The sequence below is a fragment of the Lissotriton vulgaris genome, chromosome 8, assembly GCF_964263255.1.
Source record: "Lissotriton vulgaris chromosome 8, aLisVul1.2, whole genome shotgun sequence".
Classification (NCBI taxonomy): Eukaryota; Metazoa; Chordata; class Amphibia; order Caudata; family Salamandridae; genus Lissotriton; species Lissotriton vulgaris.
The window spans coordinates 1373066455-1373084130 of record NC_141696.1 but is presented as its reverse complement, the minus strand read 5'-3'; the positions used below and the strand labels follow the sequence as shown (position 1 = coordinate 1373084130).

The 17676-nt window shown below is 51.1% G+C and overlaps 1 protein-coding gene across 6 annotated transcripts in view; it reads right to left on the bottom strand.

Moving 5' to 3' along the window:
• The window catches only part of ITSN1 (intersectin 1), a 1645471-nt gene that overhangs the window by 760261 nt on the left and 867534 nt on the right, over positions 1-17676 (bottom strand). For all 6 annotated transcript variants that reach the window (XM_086935345.1, XM_086935347.1, XM_086935346.1 and 3 more), the window contains one exon: positions 16369-16496. In XM_086935345.1, coding sequence (XP_086791471.1) covers positions 16369-16496 — 128 coding nt within the window. The remainder of the gene's footprint in view (positions 1-16368; positions 16497-17676) is intronic.

The following is a 17676-nucleotide window of genomic DNA, read 5'->3' as shown; positions in this document are numbered from 1 at the left end:
GTTCAAAAGGCTCCTTCATCAATCTGGACAGCACCACATTCAATTCCCAAGAAGGCGAAGGAAGCCTGACAGGAGGGAACACTTTCTTCAAACCTTCCCAAAAATCTTTGATTAATTAATTAATTAATTGTGGTTTTGTAATGTGCTAGAATCGACTCCTGTAGTATCTCTGCGCAGTAGACCGCTGGGGAACCCGTCCTGGCTTTCCCTGTGAGATGGTCCCTACTGGGTATCTCCAAGGTGAAACCAGGCATCCCCGGCGTATGTGGGGGGCCGTTGTGGAGATGAGGCAAGCTAATGCCCAGAGTTGCAGAGTGTGATCCCTGGTTAGAGTAGGCACCGAGATAAAAATTATCGAGTCCGCTGACCCTGGTCCACGACCCTGCCGCGTCGGGAATTCGGGAATTGAACCCTGGTCCCGGGCCATCCTCTGCTCTCTGGTCTGCCGCCTCTAACCAGTGAGCCACACCACTTGATCACAGGGATCTGGAAGAAGGAAGTCTGTGAAGGGCATTTCTTGTAGGCAGTCAATGCAGCAAGATGAACCTTAATGGAATGAACATTAAGGCCAGACAGCGCCAAATGTAGAAGGTAAGGAAGGATGACGTCTTCATTGCACGTCGTCGGGTCATAGTTCTTGGACTTGCACCAGATACAGAACCTCTTCCACTTGTAAGCATAGGAGGTCCGAGTGGAAGGTCTCTTAGACTCCTTCAGTATGTCCATACAATCTTCGGGCAGATTCTAATGGCCATATTGCACTATCTCAGGAGCCATGCCGCCAAACTCAAAGACGAGAGGTTGGGGTGCAACATCTGCCCCTCGAACTTCGTGAGAAGGTCCGACCTGCACGGCAGCCGTATGCGAGGAAGGAGAGACCGGTGAAGCAGGTCCGTGAACCACCACTGTCAGGGCCATTCCGGGGCAATGAGTATCATTCGAGCCCTGGACCGGGCCAGCTTGATGAGTACCGCCGGAATCAGGGGAATGGGTGGAAAAGCGTACAGAAAGCTGTTCGACCAGTTGATCAATAACTCATTCCCCAGCGTCCCCTGCTGGTAGTATCTGGAGGCGAAGTCTCTGCATTTGCTGTTTTCGGCGGTGGCGAACAGATCTACATCTGGAGTCCCCCACCTTGTGAAGACTTTTCCTAGTACTTCGTCGTTTATGACCCATTCGTCGTTTTCCTGAAGCAGTCTGCTCAGTGCGTCCGCCTGAACATTCTGCACACCTGGCAGATGGGTAGCCGTCGTCGTCAGTCCTCTGGCCAGAAGCCAGTGCCAGATCGCCTGCGCCTCCTGTGACAGGGTGCGTGATCTCGAACCCCCCTGCTTGTTGAGGTAATACATCGTGGTCGGATTATCAGTCTGTACAAGCAGAGAGTTGGTCTGAAAGGACAGAAGAAAGGCCTTCAGTGCCAAGTGAACAGCTCTGAGTTCCAGGAAATTGATGTGATACGTGGCCTCCATCGGGGACCACGTTCCTTGAATCTGTAAGTCTCCAGAGTGCACCCCCCAACCGTGGAGAGAAGCATCCGTCACGACAGTCTGCGTGGGAATGTCCTTGTGGAAGGGAACCCCTCTGAGGAGATTCTCCGCTGAACACCACCACTTCAGTGGCTGAAGAGCATTCGTATCTTGTCGTCCCAAGATCCTTTCCTCTGATCCCACTGGTCCTCCAAGCACTCCTGCAGCGGTCTCATGTGCAGTCTTGCGTGTGGCATCAGGAAGATACAAGAGGCCATCGATCCCAGTAGAGAAGACACGGTCCTCACTGTTGTAGATGGAGTGGTCATAATCGCCTGAGCCTTCCGAAGGAGTGATAATCGGCGCTCCTCCGAAGGAGACACGCTTGCTGACAGAGCATTGATGGAGGCTCCCAAGTACTGTATGCATTGGATCGGAGTCGGGACAGACTTGGACATGTTGATGTGCAACCCCAGCTTGTTCAAGAGAACGCACATCTTCTGGAGGTGTGCTCGAGCTTCCGAGAAGGAGGAGGCCTTGATCAACCAATCGTCCAGGTACGGGTAGACGAACACATTGTTCTTTCGCAGGTGTACTGCTACCACCGCCATACACTTTAGTCCGAATGGGAGTACCCTGTATTGATAATGATTGGCGCCGACTTGGAATCGCAGGAACATCCTGTGTTTGTGTGCAATGGGCACATGGAAGTACGCATTCTGTAGGTCTATAGCACATAGCCAGTCTCCCTGTTGCACCCGAGAATAAATCTGATGCAACAACAGCATGCAAAACTTTTCTCTGCGAATCCACTTGTTTGCTTGTCGCAAGTCCAGAATGGGCCTGAACTCGTTCTTGTCCTTCTTGCGAACCAGAAAGAACCCTGAGTACAGACCTCTTGCTCTCTGAGACAGAGGTACGTTTTCTATGAACCGAAGACTGTATCCATTGCAAACAATATTCAGCACCCACTTGTCATTAGTAATTTTTCTCCACTCTGCCAGAAAAAATTGAATGCTTCCCCCTACCGGAGTGGGTAACGGATCCAGGGGAAGTAAGCGCTCAGGGCCTAGACCCGGCCGGGCCTTTGGTCGCTGGTGCAGACTGTTGGCCGCCTCTGCCCTTCGGGCGTTTCTGGAACGGCTTACGGAACTGCTGTTGTTGCTGTGACTGTCCCGAAGCTTGGCCACGTCCTCTGCCCTGTCCACCGAACCGCCGTTGGGCTTTTCTAGACCCACAGCCGTGAGCGTTTCGGCCTCCGCCTTCATGCTGGCCATTTCATCATCCGCATGTTTCACAAATAGGGTTTCGCCAGAGAATGGAAGATTGGCAACCCTTTGCTGTGCGTCAGTTTCAGTGACGTAAGGCGGAGCCAGGCATGTCGTCGCTGGTTAATCCCATGGCAAAAGCCATGCGCCGCCAAGAGGGACGAATCTGCTGCAGCGCTGATAATCTGATTCGCTACCAGCATCCCTTCATTTAACACTTCCTGGAAATCTTCCCTCTTCTCACGAGGTAAGTGTTCCGCAAACTGCTGGAGGGACTTCATAGAGGTTGCAGATGTTCCACACATTTTCCTTCCAGCTGAATCCATCCATCTAGACTCTTTGTCTGGGGGGGACTGTGGATGACTGGGTGGTAGCATGCTTTTTGCGGGCTGCCGTCACTGTCACAGAATCCAGAGGAGGTTCCACTCTTAGAAAAGCCGGATCCGAATCGGGAGCCCGGTATTTTTTCTGTAATCTCGAGGGGGCCGCCTTAGTCACCGCCGGGGTGAGAAAAAGGTCCATGGCCGGTTCCTCCAGGCCCGGCACCAGAGGCAGTAGTGGACGAGACAGGTGTTTCTGGTGCAGCGTCTCGAAAATTATCGATGTCTTGGGCGTGGGCACCGTCATGGAGATGCCCAATTTGTCTGCACCTCTTAATAGGACATCATGAAACGACACCCTTGTGTCCGGCGATCCCAACAAAGTCGGAGAGTAGTCCCTGTTCCCTGAGGACCTTGAGTGAGAGCGAGACCTGTGCCTCTTATGGCGGCGTCTCGACCGCGTGGATGACCTGTTGCGTGACCGCTCCCTCCTCCTGGAGCGAGAGCGCGACCTCCCGGTTCGTGGGCGCTCCGCAGGTTTCCGTGGAGGCGTCTTCCGTGGCCTATCCTGGGGTCTTGGTCTAGGAGTCCCCTTAGGTGGTGTAGGAAGAGGAGGTAGTGACACCAATCTTGGCGGAAGAACAGGAGGTATCTCCGGCCGAGTGGAGGGCCCATGCGGCGGGAGCTGTGGTGGTGGTTGTCCTGAGGGAGGAAGTGGTGGGAGAGGAGGGTTGACGGGAGAATCCTCCTAAGGTACAGAGGGAGGAGGCGTCTGCGGCCGAGGTGATGTATATAACACAGAGTACACCGAGCCCGGTGACTTCTTCGGAGGAGGGGACTGCGAACCAGCCCCTCCAGTAGGTGATCGCCGTCTCCGGCGCCCTCCACCAGACTCAGCGTGACTTCTGGCGCCAGAACTCCTTCTGCGCCGCTTCGGGGAGTGGGAACGACTCCTCGGTGCCGATCTCTTCCTCCTCGACTCCGAACGTCGATTTTCCGGCGTCGAACGTTGCCTCCGCGACGTCGACCTCTCCTTCCTCTACGCCGAAAGCCGCCTCCGCGATGTCGACCTTTCCGTTCTCGACGACGAGCGTCGATGACTCCTTGACGCCGTCCGCTTTCTCGAGGTCCTCGACGCAGAGGATCCCCTCGACGCCGACCGTCTTCTCGACGGCGACCGGCGGTATCGCCTCGGCGACTAGCGCCGACGCCTGTGGCTTCTCCGACGCCGATAGCTCGACGCTGACGCTGACTACGACGACGCCGTAGACAGTGGTTTCGACTGAGGCCTACCCAGGCTCTTCGACGTCGAATCTTCACGCCGTCTCGACCCGGAGCCCCGGGGAGATTGGGAACACACCGCCGTCATCCCTCTCGTCGTCGATGCAATCGACGCCGACGGAGACCAGGACCGTTTGCTGGTCTTCCTGCCTCTGGGGAGCCCCCCAGAGGCCTCAGCAGAGGCAGAGGGAACCTTCCCAGCCTGCCCAGACCCACCTGCAGCCGTCTCTCTTCTAGTCCTTGAAGCCTAATCTTCAACCTTTCCCTCAGGGTCCTTGCCGAGAGGATCTGGCAGATGTCACATTCTTCAGGGACATGTGCTTCAGGGAGACAAATAATGCAGACGTAGTGTGAATCAGTCTAGGACTGCTTCCTTCCACATGCTGGGCATTTGTCGAAAAGAGCAGGCATTTTAGAGCCCTAGAAAGCCTGAACAAACACACAGGAGAAAAGGGAAACACCAAGAAATATAAACTGCAAACACTTATCAAAAAGTGAACTTAAATCCAATATAAACCCTTGAAAAAGGGAGAGCTCAATGCCAGGGTCCTGTTAGCAGGAGCTGGAAAAAAGAACTGAAAGTAAAAGGGACCTGCTGTGCATTCTGGGATACTGAGAGAAAGTTCTCTTAAAGGCACAGTATCCTATTTAAGCCACTTAATGGCAGCCTATGGGGCTTGTCTGTCCATGCCTTCCTCTCTATCATTCCAGAGTCTTTTACTGGTAGAGGCAAGTTTCTCTATGGAGGAAACTGGGCAGGCTGTGTTGTGTGTGGTTTTGTTTGGTGGAATTTCTAGTTGAAGTACTGGACAGTGTAGCCTGTGGATATAGGCTGCATTATTTGTCTTTAAATTCTCTCTTAAGTGTCTATGCAGTTTCTGCATGATTTGACAACTTTTTTAATTGCCGGGGTCCACGCACATGTGCGGGACTATTCACTAGATTATGACTATACACAGAGATCCCCTACTACAGAAGTTTAGGTAACCAAATTCTATGGCTTCAGGAGCCAGATCGCAAGGTTCAACTGTTGCGGATCTGGGTGCTGAATGTCTCCATGGCTCTGCGTTAAAAGACTGGGTGTTAGCCGCAGCCTTTGATGAGGCACCACAGAAAGTTCTAGGAACGTGGTGTACCATGATTGCCTCGCCCATGTTGGAGCAACTAGGATGAGTGTCATTGAGTGTTGTCGCAGTTTGCGTGCCACTAGTGGTATGAGCAGAGCTGGGGGAAAAGCGTACGCAAACCTGCTTGACCAGTTCATCCATATCGCATTGCCCTGAGACTGCGGATGTGGACACCTGGCGGCGAAGCTTTGGCATTTTGCGTTTTCCCTTGTGGCGAACAGGTCAATATCTGGGTGACCTCACTGCTGGAAGTACGGTTGAAGCACTGAGGGATGTATCGCCCACTCGTGCATCTGGTGGCTGTGTCTGCTGAGCAGATCCGCTATCTGGTTGTCCCTGCCTGGGAAGTGTTCCGCTATGAGGAATATGTTTCTCTGAATGGCCCACTTCCACATGCTTTGCGCTCGATGTGACAACTGTGGAGAGTGTGTCCCTCCCTGCTTCTGTATGTAGTACATGGCAGTAATGTTGTCCGTCCGGATCAACACGACTTTGTTGCACAAGTGTACCTTGAACGCCTTCATTGCAATGAAGATTGTCATCAGTTCCAGTAGGTTGATGTGCATCTTCTTCTGCTGTGTCGTCCATAGTCCCTGCACTGTGTAATGGAGGACATGCACTCCCCATCCCAGGAGAGATGCGTCCGTTGTAAGCACTATTTGTGGTACAGGCTCTTGGAACGGTCGTCCCTTGCAAAGGTTTTGTGGGTTCCACCAATGCATTGAGTGGTATGCACGACCGGTCACCAACACTAGGTCTTTCAATTGTCCTTGAGCCTGGTTCCATTGCCGTGCTAAGCACTCCTGAAGCGAACGCGTGTGTAGTCTTGCGTGAGGGACTATGAAGATGCAGGAGGCCATAATTTCTATCAACTGCATAAACACCCGTGCTGGGAGCGAGTGTTGAGGTCTGAATTTTTGAATCAGTAATTGAATGCGGTTGATTCTTGCTGAGTCTGGCTGTGCCTTTGCTGCCAGAGTGTCTAGCGTTGCTCCCAGGTACTGTTGTACGTGTGCGGGTTGAAGATGAGACTTTGGGTAGTTTATTGAGAATCCGAGGCTGTGTAGGAGGTGAATAGTGTGGGACATGTGGCTGGCACATTGCTGGGCTGACTTTGCTTGGATAAGCCAGTCGTCCAGATATGGGTAGACGTGAATATGCTGTCTCTGTAGGTGTGCAGCCACTGTCGCCAGGCACTTGGTAAACACCCTGGGGGCTGTTGTCACCCCGAAAGGCAGAACCTTGAACTGGTAGTGCTGATTCTGTATGGTAAATCTGAGATATTTCCTGTGTGCCGGATGTATCGGTATGTGGAAATATGCGTCTTTTAGGTCTAGTTTTGCAAGGAAATCTCCCTGACTGAGTAATGGTAGAACCTGCTGTAATGTGAGCATGTGAAAATGTTCTGACAAGATGTATTGGTTTAGGGGCCTGAGGTCCAGTATTGGCCTGAGAGACCCGTCCTTTTGGGGATTAAGAAGTACAGCGAGTATACCCCTGTACCCTGTTGTTCCATAGGTACGAGTTCTATGGCCCCTTTTTGCAGCATGCCGATGACCTCTTGCTGCAATAAGTGCATGTGCTCTGCGGACATAGGACGGTGTCTTGGGGGTATGTTGGGCGGAGTGGAGGTTAGCTCTAGACAATAGCCGTACCGGATAAGTTGTCTCACCCACCTGTCTGTGGTAATGCTTTCCCAGACTGGCAGAACTGCTGTAATCGTCCCCCAACCGGTGTTACATGGTCCGGGGGCAGTGACAAGACGTCACTGTTTAGTATTGGCGGGGGATCTGGTGGTGTTATTCCCCCGCCCTCTGCCTTTGCTGCTGTTGCCACGGTATCCACCTCTATTGTTTTTACTATAGGTGGTTTGCGTGCTCCCTTTATTGCATGGAGTCTGTTGAGATGCCTGGCCTCGTGTAGCTCCTCTGTTACCGGAGCGACAAAAGGAGCCTCCTCTGAACTGTTGGGACTGCAAGGCACCCATAGATTTGGCTGTTTCCGTGTCCTTTTTAATCTTTTCTAATATTGTGTCCACATCAGGACCAAATAGATAATCAGGGTTCACGGGTTGATTAAATAATGTGGTTCGAATATCTGGTTTGAACCCAGAGATGCGTAACCACGCATGTCTCCTAAGCATGACACTTGTATTGATGGCCCTGGCTGCGGTGTCTGCTGCATCCAACGCACATTTGATGGATGCGTTGGAAATTAGTTTTCCCTCCTGAATAAGTGTTTCAGCTCCCTCCTTGTAGACATCAGGCAAGTGTTGTAGCAGTTGCTCTAGTGTGTCATAATGAGCCCTATCGTATCTGGCTAATAGGGCTTGTGTATTAGAGATCCTCCATATATTAGCTGCTTGAGCAGCCACCCTTTTTCCAGAAGCTTATAATATTTTAGACTCCTTGTCTGGAGGGGGAGCATCACCAGTGGTTTGTGAGTTGGCACGCTTACGAGGATTTGAGACCACCAAAGAGTCTAATGGCAGCTGTCCCTTAATATATGTAGGGTCCACAGGTGCTGGTCTATTTCCTTTCGATTCTGGGGTTGACAACCCTTGCTCTTGTGGTTTCCTTGAAAATGTCTCCTGCGTGTTTAAGGACACCTTTCAACATTGGCAAAGTCTTGACTGATTTCTCTGAAGAGGAGAAAGTGTCAAACAGGAAGACCTCTTCAATTGGGTCAGCATGCATTTCTACGTGATGGTTTTGTGCTGCCCTTTCTATTAATGCGTTAAACGCCACAGTATCTTCTGCTGGCGAAGTTTTGACAGGATAAGATGGAGTGTCAGGAATAGGCTGTGGCTCCCCCGAATCAACAGGGTCTGTCCAGGCTTGAGCCTGGTCATCCTGATCTTTGTCCACAGGGTAATTATATTGTTCATCATAGTCATACCTCATTGGTGCGTGTGGGCGAGTATGCAGAAGTGTCCTGGTCATGGTACCGAACAGTCTCAAAAAGGACAGGCGATGTGGTAGTATCCCTTTTCTTTTTGAGTGGAATTTTATATGATTCCAGTGGATTTTCTGACCTGATCTTCCTGTGATAGATAGTAAGTCTGCCAGATTCTGAGTCGATATGTAGTTTCGACTGCTCGTCATAGGAGGGCTCTTGGTACACAATGTCCTCTTCTGGAGGATGACTCCTCTTTCCTGTGGACACCTTCTTTGTTGTTTCGACCCCGGTTTTTGGATTGAGCGCCTTAGGGCGTGCAGTCGGGGGTAGTCGAATTTCATTGGTGGCATAGTGTCTTTAGACAGACTGACCTTTTTCGGTGCCGTTGTCGATATATAGGTCCGACAGACTTTGCCTTTTCACCAATATGTTTTTGGCCTTGCGTCTACTTCGGTGCTTGTGTCGTTGGAGGTGCAATCTTCTGCCCCGATTCGCTGTGCTCCTTCGAGGCGCTTTTTGATTTCGGCTCGAGGCCTTTGACGAGCTGTGGCCTGTCGACTCGTTGCTTCGGATCGAGAACCTTCCAAGACTCGAGTCCCTTGTTTGTGTCGCTGTCAGTCGACGTCGAGCTCGACGGTCCAACCTGCTTGACTTTAGTGAAGGCCTTCAGCGCACCGATCTTCGGTTCGACACCCTTTAGTTTCGACCCTGCGAGGTCATCGACACTCTTTTTCTTTGTCAGATCCGATGGGTTCGAACTATTCGATACGAAGACTGTCTTCAGCAGTTTCGGTTTCGTTTTCGCCTCGATGGCTTTCGGTTTCGCTTTAGGTAGTTCGACCGATGGCTCTTAAGATATATTCTTAGCCTGGCCGAGACGCAGGGCTATAGAATGTTCAACATGATCTTGGCTAAGGCCCTCTGGCGATGCCTCGACCTGAGCTCTTGGAAGTCTTTGAGTGTTTGTTTCAGGCCCAGTACCCACTGTTGGGCCTGGTTCATCACTCGAGTTGTCGTCGACGGCTCCGATGGGGGATACGTCGTCCCTTACCTCGACGACGATTTCATCCTCGACATTCTCTTCGTCGTCTTCATAATAGTTGGAGTCATGCTCCGAACCTGGATCCGACTGCTGTTCTGGATCCTCAGTCTCGACGACCTCTTCATCGAAGATATTCACAGGGTCGGGCGTGGCTTCGTCATCGTTTGCCTTGCGGCGCGTTGGAGCCGAAGCGTCTTCTTCGACCTGAATCGAGCACAAGCTAGACAGTTCTCCTCGTTGTGCTCTGGTGACAAGCACTTGTTGCACACCGGGTGTATATCGATGTGCAGGTACTTAGAGTTACATAGGGGGCATCGTTTGAACGGGCTCCGTTCCATCGACGATCGGGCCTCTGGTGTCGGAAAGGCCACGCGGCTCTTCTCGACGTCCTGCTCAAAAAGAACTGGAACAAAGAACTCGGCACCGATCGAAAGAACAATACCGACGACCTCGAAGGCCTTTTGGCCTTTAGAAAGTTTCTGAACTTGAGTAAAGAAAAGTACATCCGAACCCAATGGCGGAAAAAAACAATCTGAGGATGGAGAGGATGCCCATGCGCACTGTAGTCCGGGGGAGGAGCCACCTATCTCGTGATACTTCGAAGACTCTTCCAGGACAATAATGTGCAATCATCCGGACCCAACACTAGGCGGCGATCTATGCCCAGATATGAATTCAGCAGCCCACATGCCTCGAACATTAAACTATTCACTATCCAGCACCCCCAAGTGTAATGCGTTGTAAAGGTTTTCGTTGTAATACTTGCGTTGTAACAGCATGCGTGGTAAAAGCATGCGTTGTAACGTCATACATCCGGTAACATAACTGCCTTTGAGGCACATGTCTCAAATCAACAGCTGTGATTTTCTATTTTTTTGCTTGTAAAAATCGCACAAGTTACTACTTGTGTAACGATATATCTGTAAGAGACATTAGTTAGTAATAGATTCCTTACCTTAGAATATCCCCAGGCGTCAGACTGGATCCGGAATTTTTTTGCGTAGCAGTACCCTTGCGCGTTGGTAGGCGCCGTCTGCGGCTCTGTGTCCGTCGTCGGAGTCGTGGGCGCCGTGATGACGTCGGAGTACTTAGACGCCGCCTCCGCGTGCTGACGTCAGTTCTAAGACACAGCTTTTCCGTGCCAGAAACGCAGAGCCATGCTAAAAACCAACACTAGTGCCAATGAAACTAGGGCCCTGAAAGGGGATGTTGACCTTAACCCTAGATATCGGTTCGCAGAATGGGGAGAATGGGTGGGTCGGTAAGGAATCGATCACTAACTAATGTCTCTTACAGGTATATCGTTACACAAGTAGTAACTTGTGCATCTGAAAGAGACACGTTAGTGATAGATTCCTTACCTTAGAATAGATACCCCAGCAATACCATCCCCAGTGGTGGGTCTGCGAACCACTAATCACACCAGAGAATCATGGAGGACGGAACGGTCAAAGAAGCCATCCCTTCGGATTTGGCTGTCCAGGCAATAGTGTCTGGCAAACATGTGCAGCGAGGCCCACGTAGCTGCCTGGCAAATGTCCTGAAAGGGCACTCCTCGGCCAAGGCAGTTGATAGTCGCCGTGGCCCGAGTGGAATGAGCCCTCAGCCCAAAAGGGGGTTCCTTCTTAGCCAAGGAGTAACACGCCTGGATGCACAAGATGATCCACCGAGAGATGGTCCGCTTGTGAACCGCCTTTCCCTTCTTAGCGCCCAAGTAACCAACAAAGAGTTGGTCATACACCCGGAACTGACATGTGAGATCCAGATAGTAAGAGAGCGCACGTTTTGGGTCCAGATGGTGGAGCCTCTCTTCCTCTTTCGAGGGATGCGGAGGCGGAAAGAAGGTGGGCAAGTTAATGGACTGCCCGATGTGGAAGGCCGTGACAACCTGGGCAGGAAAGAGGGTCTTGTCCGCAACACAACCATGTCCGGATGGACAGAAAGGAAAGGAGGTTTAGAGGATAAGGCCTGGAGCTCGCTCACTCTCCTGGCAGAGGTGATGGCAACCAGGAAAGCAGTCTTCAGAGAAAGAAGGCGGATAGGACAGTTGTGAAGTGGCTCAAAGGGAGCGCACATCAGAAAAGTTAGAACCAGGTTCAAGTGCCACTGAGGCATCACGAAGGGAACAGGTGGAAATGTGTGTGTGATGCCTTTCAGAAATAGATTTACAATAGGGGACTTGAACAAAGATGGCTGGTCAGGCAGCCTTAGGAAGGCTGAAAGGTCAGAAAGGTAGCCCTTGATAGTACCCAGAGAACAGCCCTGCTGGGCAAGAGAAAGCAGGAAGAGGAGAACCTCAGAAAGAGGGGCAGAGAGAGGATCCACAGCCTTTGCTGTGCACCATGCCACAAATCTGTTCCACCTGCAGGCGTATACCGACTTTGTGGATTGACGCCTGGCTGCCAGAATGATGTTACAGACTTCAGGAGGCAAGTCAAATGGCCTCAACTGTTGCAGCGCAATCTCCAAGCATGGAGGTGGAGACTGGACAGGTTCGGGTGGAGGACCGTCCCCTGCTGCTGCGACAGAAGGTCCTCCTGAAGAGGCAGACGAACCGGGGGATCAACTGACATACTGAGTAGCTCGGGATACCAGTACCTTCGTGCCCAGTCCGGAGCCACAAGGATGTCTTGTGCCCGGTCACGCTTGAACTTCTTCAGCACTCTGGGCAGAAGTGTTATAGGCGGAAAGGCGTACAACAGACCGCAACTCCACTCGCGACGAAAAGCGTCTCCGAGCGAGTGCCGCCTTGGAAATTCCAACGCGCAGAACTGACGACATTGCACGTTCTCTTCGCTGGCGAATATATCTAACCAAGGCTCTCCCCACTGCAGAAAGAGACCTTGCGCCACGTCCGAGATCAGACGCCATTCGTGATCCATCATGCACCAGCGGCTGAGTTCGTCCGCCCTGGCGTTCAGAGAACCTGCCAGGTGTTGAAACACCAGGGTCACGCCCTGATGTTCCAGCCATTGCCAGAGTCGCAGAGCCTCCTGGGAGAGGGTCCAAGACCCCCCCGCCCCGTTTGTTGCAGTACCACATGGCGGTGGTGTTGTCCGTGAACACCTGCACTACACTCCCCCGGACAGAGGGGAGGAATGCCTTCAGTGCTAGACGAATCACCCGTAGCTCCAAAAGGTTGATATGGAGCCGGGACTCCGCCGGAGACCAGAGGCCTCTGATCTCCGCCTCTCCCATGTGGCCTCCCCAGCCCTGGAGGGACGCGTCCGTCACAACTACGTGCTCCGGTTTGGGAAGGGAGAGGGATCTGCCGCTGACCCAATCGCGGTCCGTGAGCCACCACTGCAGCTGTCTCGCAGTGCCCTCCGAGATCAGGACATGGTCGGACAGGTTACCCCGATGCTGGGCCCACTGAAACTTCAGGTACCACTGCAGAGCCCGCATCCGCCAACGGGCGTGATGCACCAGAAGGATGCAGGAAGCCATCTGCCCCAGAAGCCGCAGCGTCAACCTGACCGAAACTCGGGATAAAGGCTGAAAGAGTGGAATCAGAGCCTGTATATCCCGAACCCGCTGTTCGGGTGGGTAAACGCGAAACTGCGCCGAGTCGAGAACTGCTCCAATGAAAAGGAGCTTCTGAGAGGAACACAGGTGTGTCTTCGGCACATTGATGGAGAACCCCAGCTGGTGCAAGAGGTCTGCCGTCGTCTGGAGGTGGCCGACGACTGTCTGGGGCGAGCCCGCCCTCAACAACCAGTCGTCAAGGTAGGGGAAGACTGAAACTCCTAACCTGCGCAGATGAGCTGCGACCACCGCCATCACTTTCGTAAACACCCGTGGGGCGCTGGTAAGGCCGAAGGGGAGCACGGTAAACTGAAAGTGCTCGTGGCCTACCGTGAACCGCAGGTAGCGCCGGTGGGCCGGCAGGACGGGGATGTGAAAATAAGCGTCCTGCAAGTCCAACGCTACCATCCAGTCTCCTGGGTCCAGGGCAGCTAACACCTGAGCCAGAGTCAGCATTTTTAACTTCTCCTTCCGGAGGAAGCCGTTGACGTTCCTCAGATCCAAGATAGGGCGTAGGCCCCCATTGCACTTCTTTGGTACCAGAAAGTAGTGGGAGTAGCAACCACACCCTACTTCTGGCCCAGGAACGCGCTCGATTGCCCCCTTGGCCAAGAGGGCCGAAACTTCCTCCTGGAGAAGCCGCAAATGATCCCCCGATACCCGGTGGTGTTGCAGTGGCATGGCTTGAGGGGTCGTCTCGAAGGGGAGGGAGTAGCCCCTTCAGACGATTTGCAGCACCCACCTGTCCGATGTGATGGTGCGCCAGTGGCAGTGGTGATGGCGAACCCTGCCCCCCACTGGCATCACATGTGCCTGAAAGCACGGACTAGGAAGGTTTTGAGGCGGATGCTGCAGGGGTAGGTGTGGACTGGCCTCGCCGTGGGCCCCGACCACCGCCACGGCAGTTTCCACGTCCGCCACTGTGCTGGATGGTAGTCTGCGGCGTGTGGCTGGCGGCACGTGTGGGGGCGCCCCTTCCTTGGCCACGAAAGGAGCGAAAGGCACCCATTTGCTGGCGCGGGGCCGAGAGGCCCAAGGACTTGGCCGTAGCCCTGGAGTCCTTAAAGCGCTCAAGCGCATGGTCTGCCTTGTCGCCAAAGAGGCGACGGCCATCGAACGGCATGTCCACAAGTGTGTTTTGGACATCGGCCGAGAAATTGGCGGACCTCAATCAGGCGTGACGACGAATCACCACCGTCGTTGACATCGCTCTGCCCAGAGAGTCGGTAGTGTCCAGCCCACACCGGATGGAATACCGTGCTGCATCCCGGCCCTCCACCAGGGCTTGGCCGAGTCTAGCCCGTACCTCCAACAGACAGTGTGGCAGCACGTCCGTGACCGTGTCCCACAGAGAGTGGGTGTAGCGGCCTAAGAGGCACGCGATATTAACGGACCGCAATCCCAAACTTAGGGAGGAGAATATCTTTTTATGGTAATTCTCGTACCTCTTAGATTCCCGGTCGGGGGGAGCAGACGGGAATGCGGTCTGGGAATAGGAGGCCTGGATAACCAGGCTCTCGGGGGTGGGATGGGTTGACAGAAAGCAAGGGTCACCCGGAGCAGGCCAGTGGCGTCTGGCCACGTTCCTATCCACAGGCTGTCCTGTGGCGGCCCTGGACAAAGTGCCCAAAAGAACGTCTGACAAGGCCTCATTAAACGGCAGCAGAGGCTCGGCCGAGCTTGACTGCGGTTTAAGGACCTCAGTGAGGAGGTTAGTCCTCACGGCCGCGACTGGGAGCTCAAGGCCCAGGGCCTTGGCCGCCCTCATCAGCACCACGCAAGGAGGGGAGACAAAGCCAGTGTCGGGCTAAGTGTCCAGCCCACTGGCCTCCCCAAGCTCTCCTGTCCAGTCCACAGAAGACTGACACTCACGTGCCAGAGGGTCCTCAGACCCCTCCTAATCGTCCTCATCACCCACAGCCTGGTAAATGGATCAAAATGGATCTCAAAAGGTTAGTCAAAAAGTGACTTCGGGACAACTTTTTCCAGATCTGCGCTAGCTGGTGCGGAAAAAAGAAGAACTGAAGTCTGCACGCGGAGGCGGCATCTAAGTACTCAGATGACGTCATCACAGCGCCCACGACGCAGACTACGGACGCGGAGCTGTAGACGACACCTACCGACGCCCAAGGGTACTGCTACGCAAAAAATTTCCGGATCCAGTCCGACGCCTGGGGATATTCTAAGGTAAGGAATCTATCACTAACGTGTCTCTTACAGATATAAGGTTGTAAGTACTTACCTGATTCTGATGATCATGGTATCTAAAATTACATTCAAATCTGTGATACTTTTCTAAATTGGTGTCGAGTTTCTTTTATTTTATATCCGGTTATTATTATTACACTTTGCGGTCACTTCGTTCCATAGACACTTCAGCCCTAGTAGCACAGTTATGGGAATTGGATTGTTGCACTACAGCCCTCAATACATAGTGAGACATAATTATTATTATGATCACAGCGATGTTGGGTCGTCTAGGGAGGGCATGGCTGGGGGTCACATATTTCCACTGTATACATTCCTTCTGTCCAAACGGTCATCCACTTTTTGGGGCAACCACGGGCAATAAACAGTTTTTTCCTTGACCATGCACCAGTCCATGTCTGCCTTGCAGTCTGCTAGTGTAGGCGGTGCTTTCTCTCCGCACAAACTAGCGATATTTCTTTTGGCCACCATTTGACCCAAGGTTGCCCATAGCTTACCCTTACTGTTGAGGTCTGTGGGTTCCCACAGGTTCAAGAGACACCTCTTGGCTTCAGGCCTGATCACAACTGCCAAAACTGTACTCATGCACTCGTGTACCTTCCTCCAAAATTTCTTCACTTGCCCACCTCGAGTTTCTGTATGTACAACAAGTTCTTAACACTACCCTCTGATCAGCATTAACTGCTCACCCACACGACCACAGAAGAGCATTTGGGGTTAATAATGTAAGCCCTGTAAGACAATAAGAGTTATCTGGACTTTCGACATAGTGTACCTCATTTTGGTGCACTGCATAAAAAGCCAGCTTCCTACACCTGGTCATCCAGGATCGAGCTTCCATGATGGGCCAGCCAAGGTAAATGTGTGATGGCTAGAAACGTGGGCAGGCATAACAGTATAGGAGAAAAGAAAACACAAATGGCAGACATGTTAGATAGAGAAGCAAGGTGACAGGGATGGGCAGTATGCCATCAATAGTCCGACCTGGCAAGAAACAAATACACAGGGAGGGTAACAGGATAGGCAGGAGACTGGTCCTCTGTCACCTGTATGTGTGCTCTGCACCAGTCACTGCAGATGCTGGTCTTCATACCGGATGTGCTCGCTGTCAGTCATTCTTTTGTCATTTTTCAAAATTATGTTTATGCATATAATTATAGGTCATTAGTGTTGCAGCTACAAGTTACAGTCATCTTACTTGGGTCGTGCTTAAAAATATGTCGATAGGATTACCTTAGAGCTACTTCTTTCTGTTTTTCAGAATCAGCCGATTTCCAGTCGTGTTCCTTTTGCTTTAATCTCTCAATTTCAGTGTCTTTTTGCTTCTGAAGCTGCTGTTTGTTGTGTATCTCTCGTAATTCCTTTAAAAAGGAAAAATAAACATTCATATGTACGCTCACTTCTGTAGTTTTTGGATCTCTCCGTGAAGTAGTGGATTTCCAAACGTAACGCTAATGAATACATTGTAATGAGGTTTGTGGTTGACACATAATACTGAGAGCAATGGTCAAAATGTTAGGCACGTCAATTAACTTACTGTTTCAATAATCAATGTGTGCACATTATATTTGACACTGAGCGTCCTCCAACATAATAACATTACTAATGTACTCGTTAAGTGAAAGAAAAGAACTATTAAACATTAGATTTGATTTCACAGTATGATATTCAAAACTGGTAGACAAAATTGGAAATAAGCACAACTATTATGAGCAAAACAATAAATCAAAAATAGATAAATAGTAAGCGATGTACACAAAGCAACAATGCCACCAGACAAGTATGCTGCCTTTTTGATGGATTAATTAGAATGTCAGAACTTCTCAGACAAAGCTTCTTTCAAATATGCTAAATAACAATTACTGGAGGTGTTGCCCCTTAGCTAATTAAGTAACTGGATGTGCTGTGACTTAACTTTCTTTTCGTCACTGAATTCTTCAAAAGCCACAAATTAATGTATTTTATCACTACCATTTTGGCAACAAATGTGGAAATCAAAGCACTTATTTTAGATGCCTCTATAAATCATTTAGCCCAGTTCTGGGTCAACAGATGAAATAACGCACTTTATTTCCAGAGCTTAAAACATTTGCTTAAAACATAAAATATAAAACTAGAAAATATGATGGACACACAGGATATAATGTTAACAAAGTCACTTCATCTCACATGTTGTACAAGAGCTGAAGGGCTTGATAGAAAGAGGTGGAATAGTAACACAAAGTTAGCTTACCAACATTGAAAAAAACGGAGTTAGGATTAGATAAAGGGATAGAGACGGAGTTAACACCAGACAGATAGAAGAGTTAATGCTTAACTACGAAGTAAGCTTTAGAGAAGACCTGGGGTTAAAGCTGAAATTGAAAGCGATCGTGGTTCATTTAGCATAAAACATGGAATGATAAATTGAAGTAGAAAGTCTACTAGCCTGCCTATGGCATCGTATACAATGTCCGGGTAACCAAAGTTGGTATATCTAATCATATTCTCTGAGGGTGCAAACATACTTCGTTGAAACCTTTATCAAACATGCCTTATAGG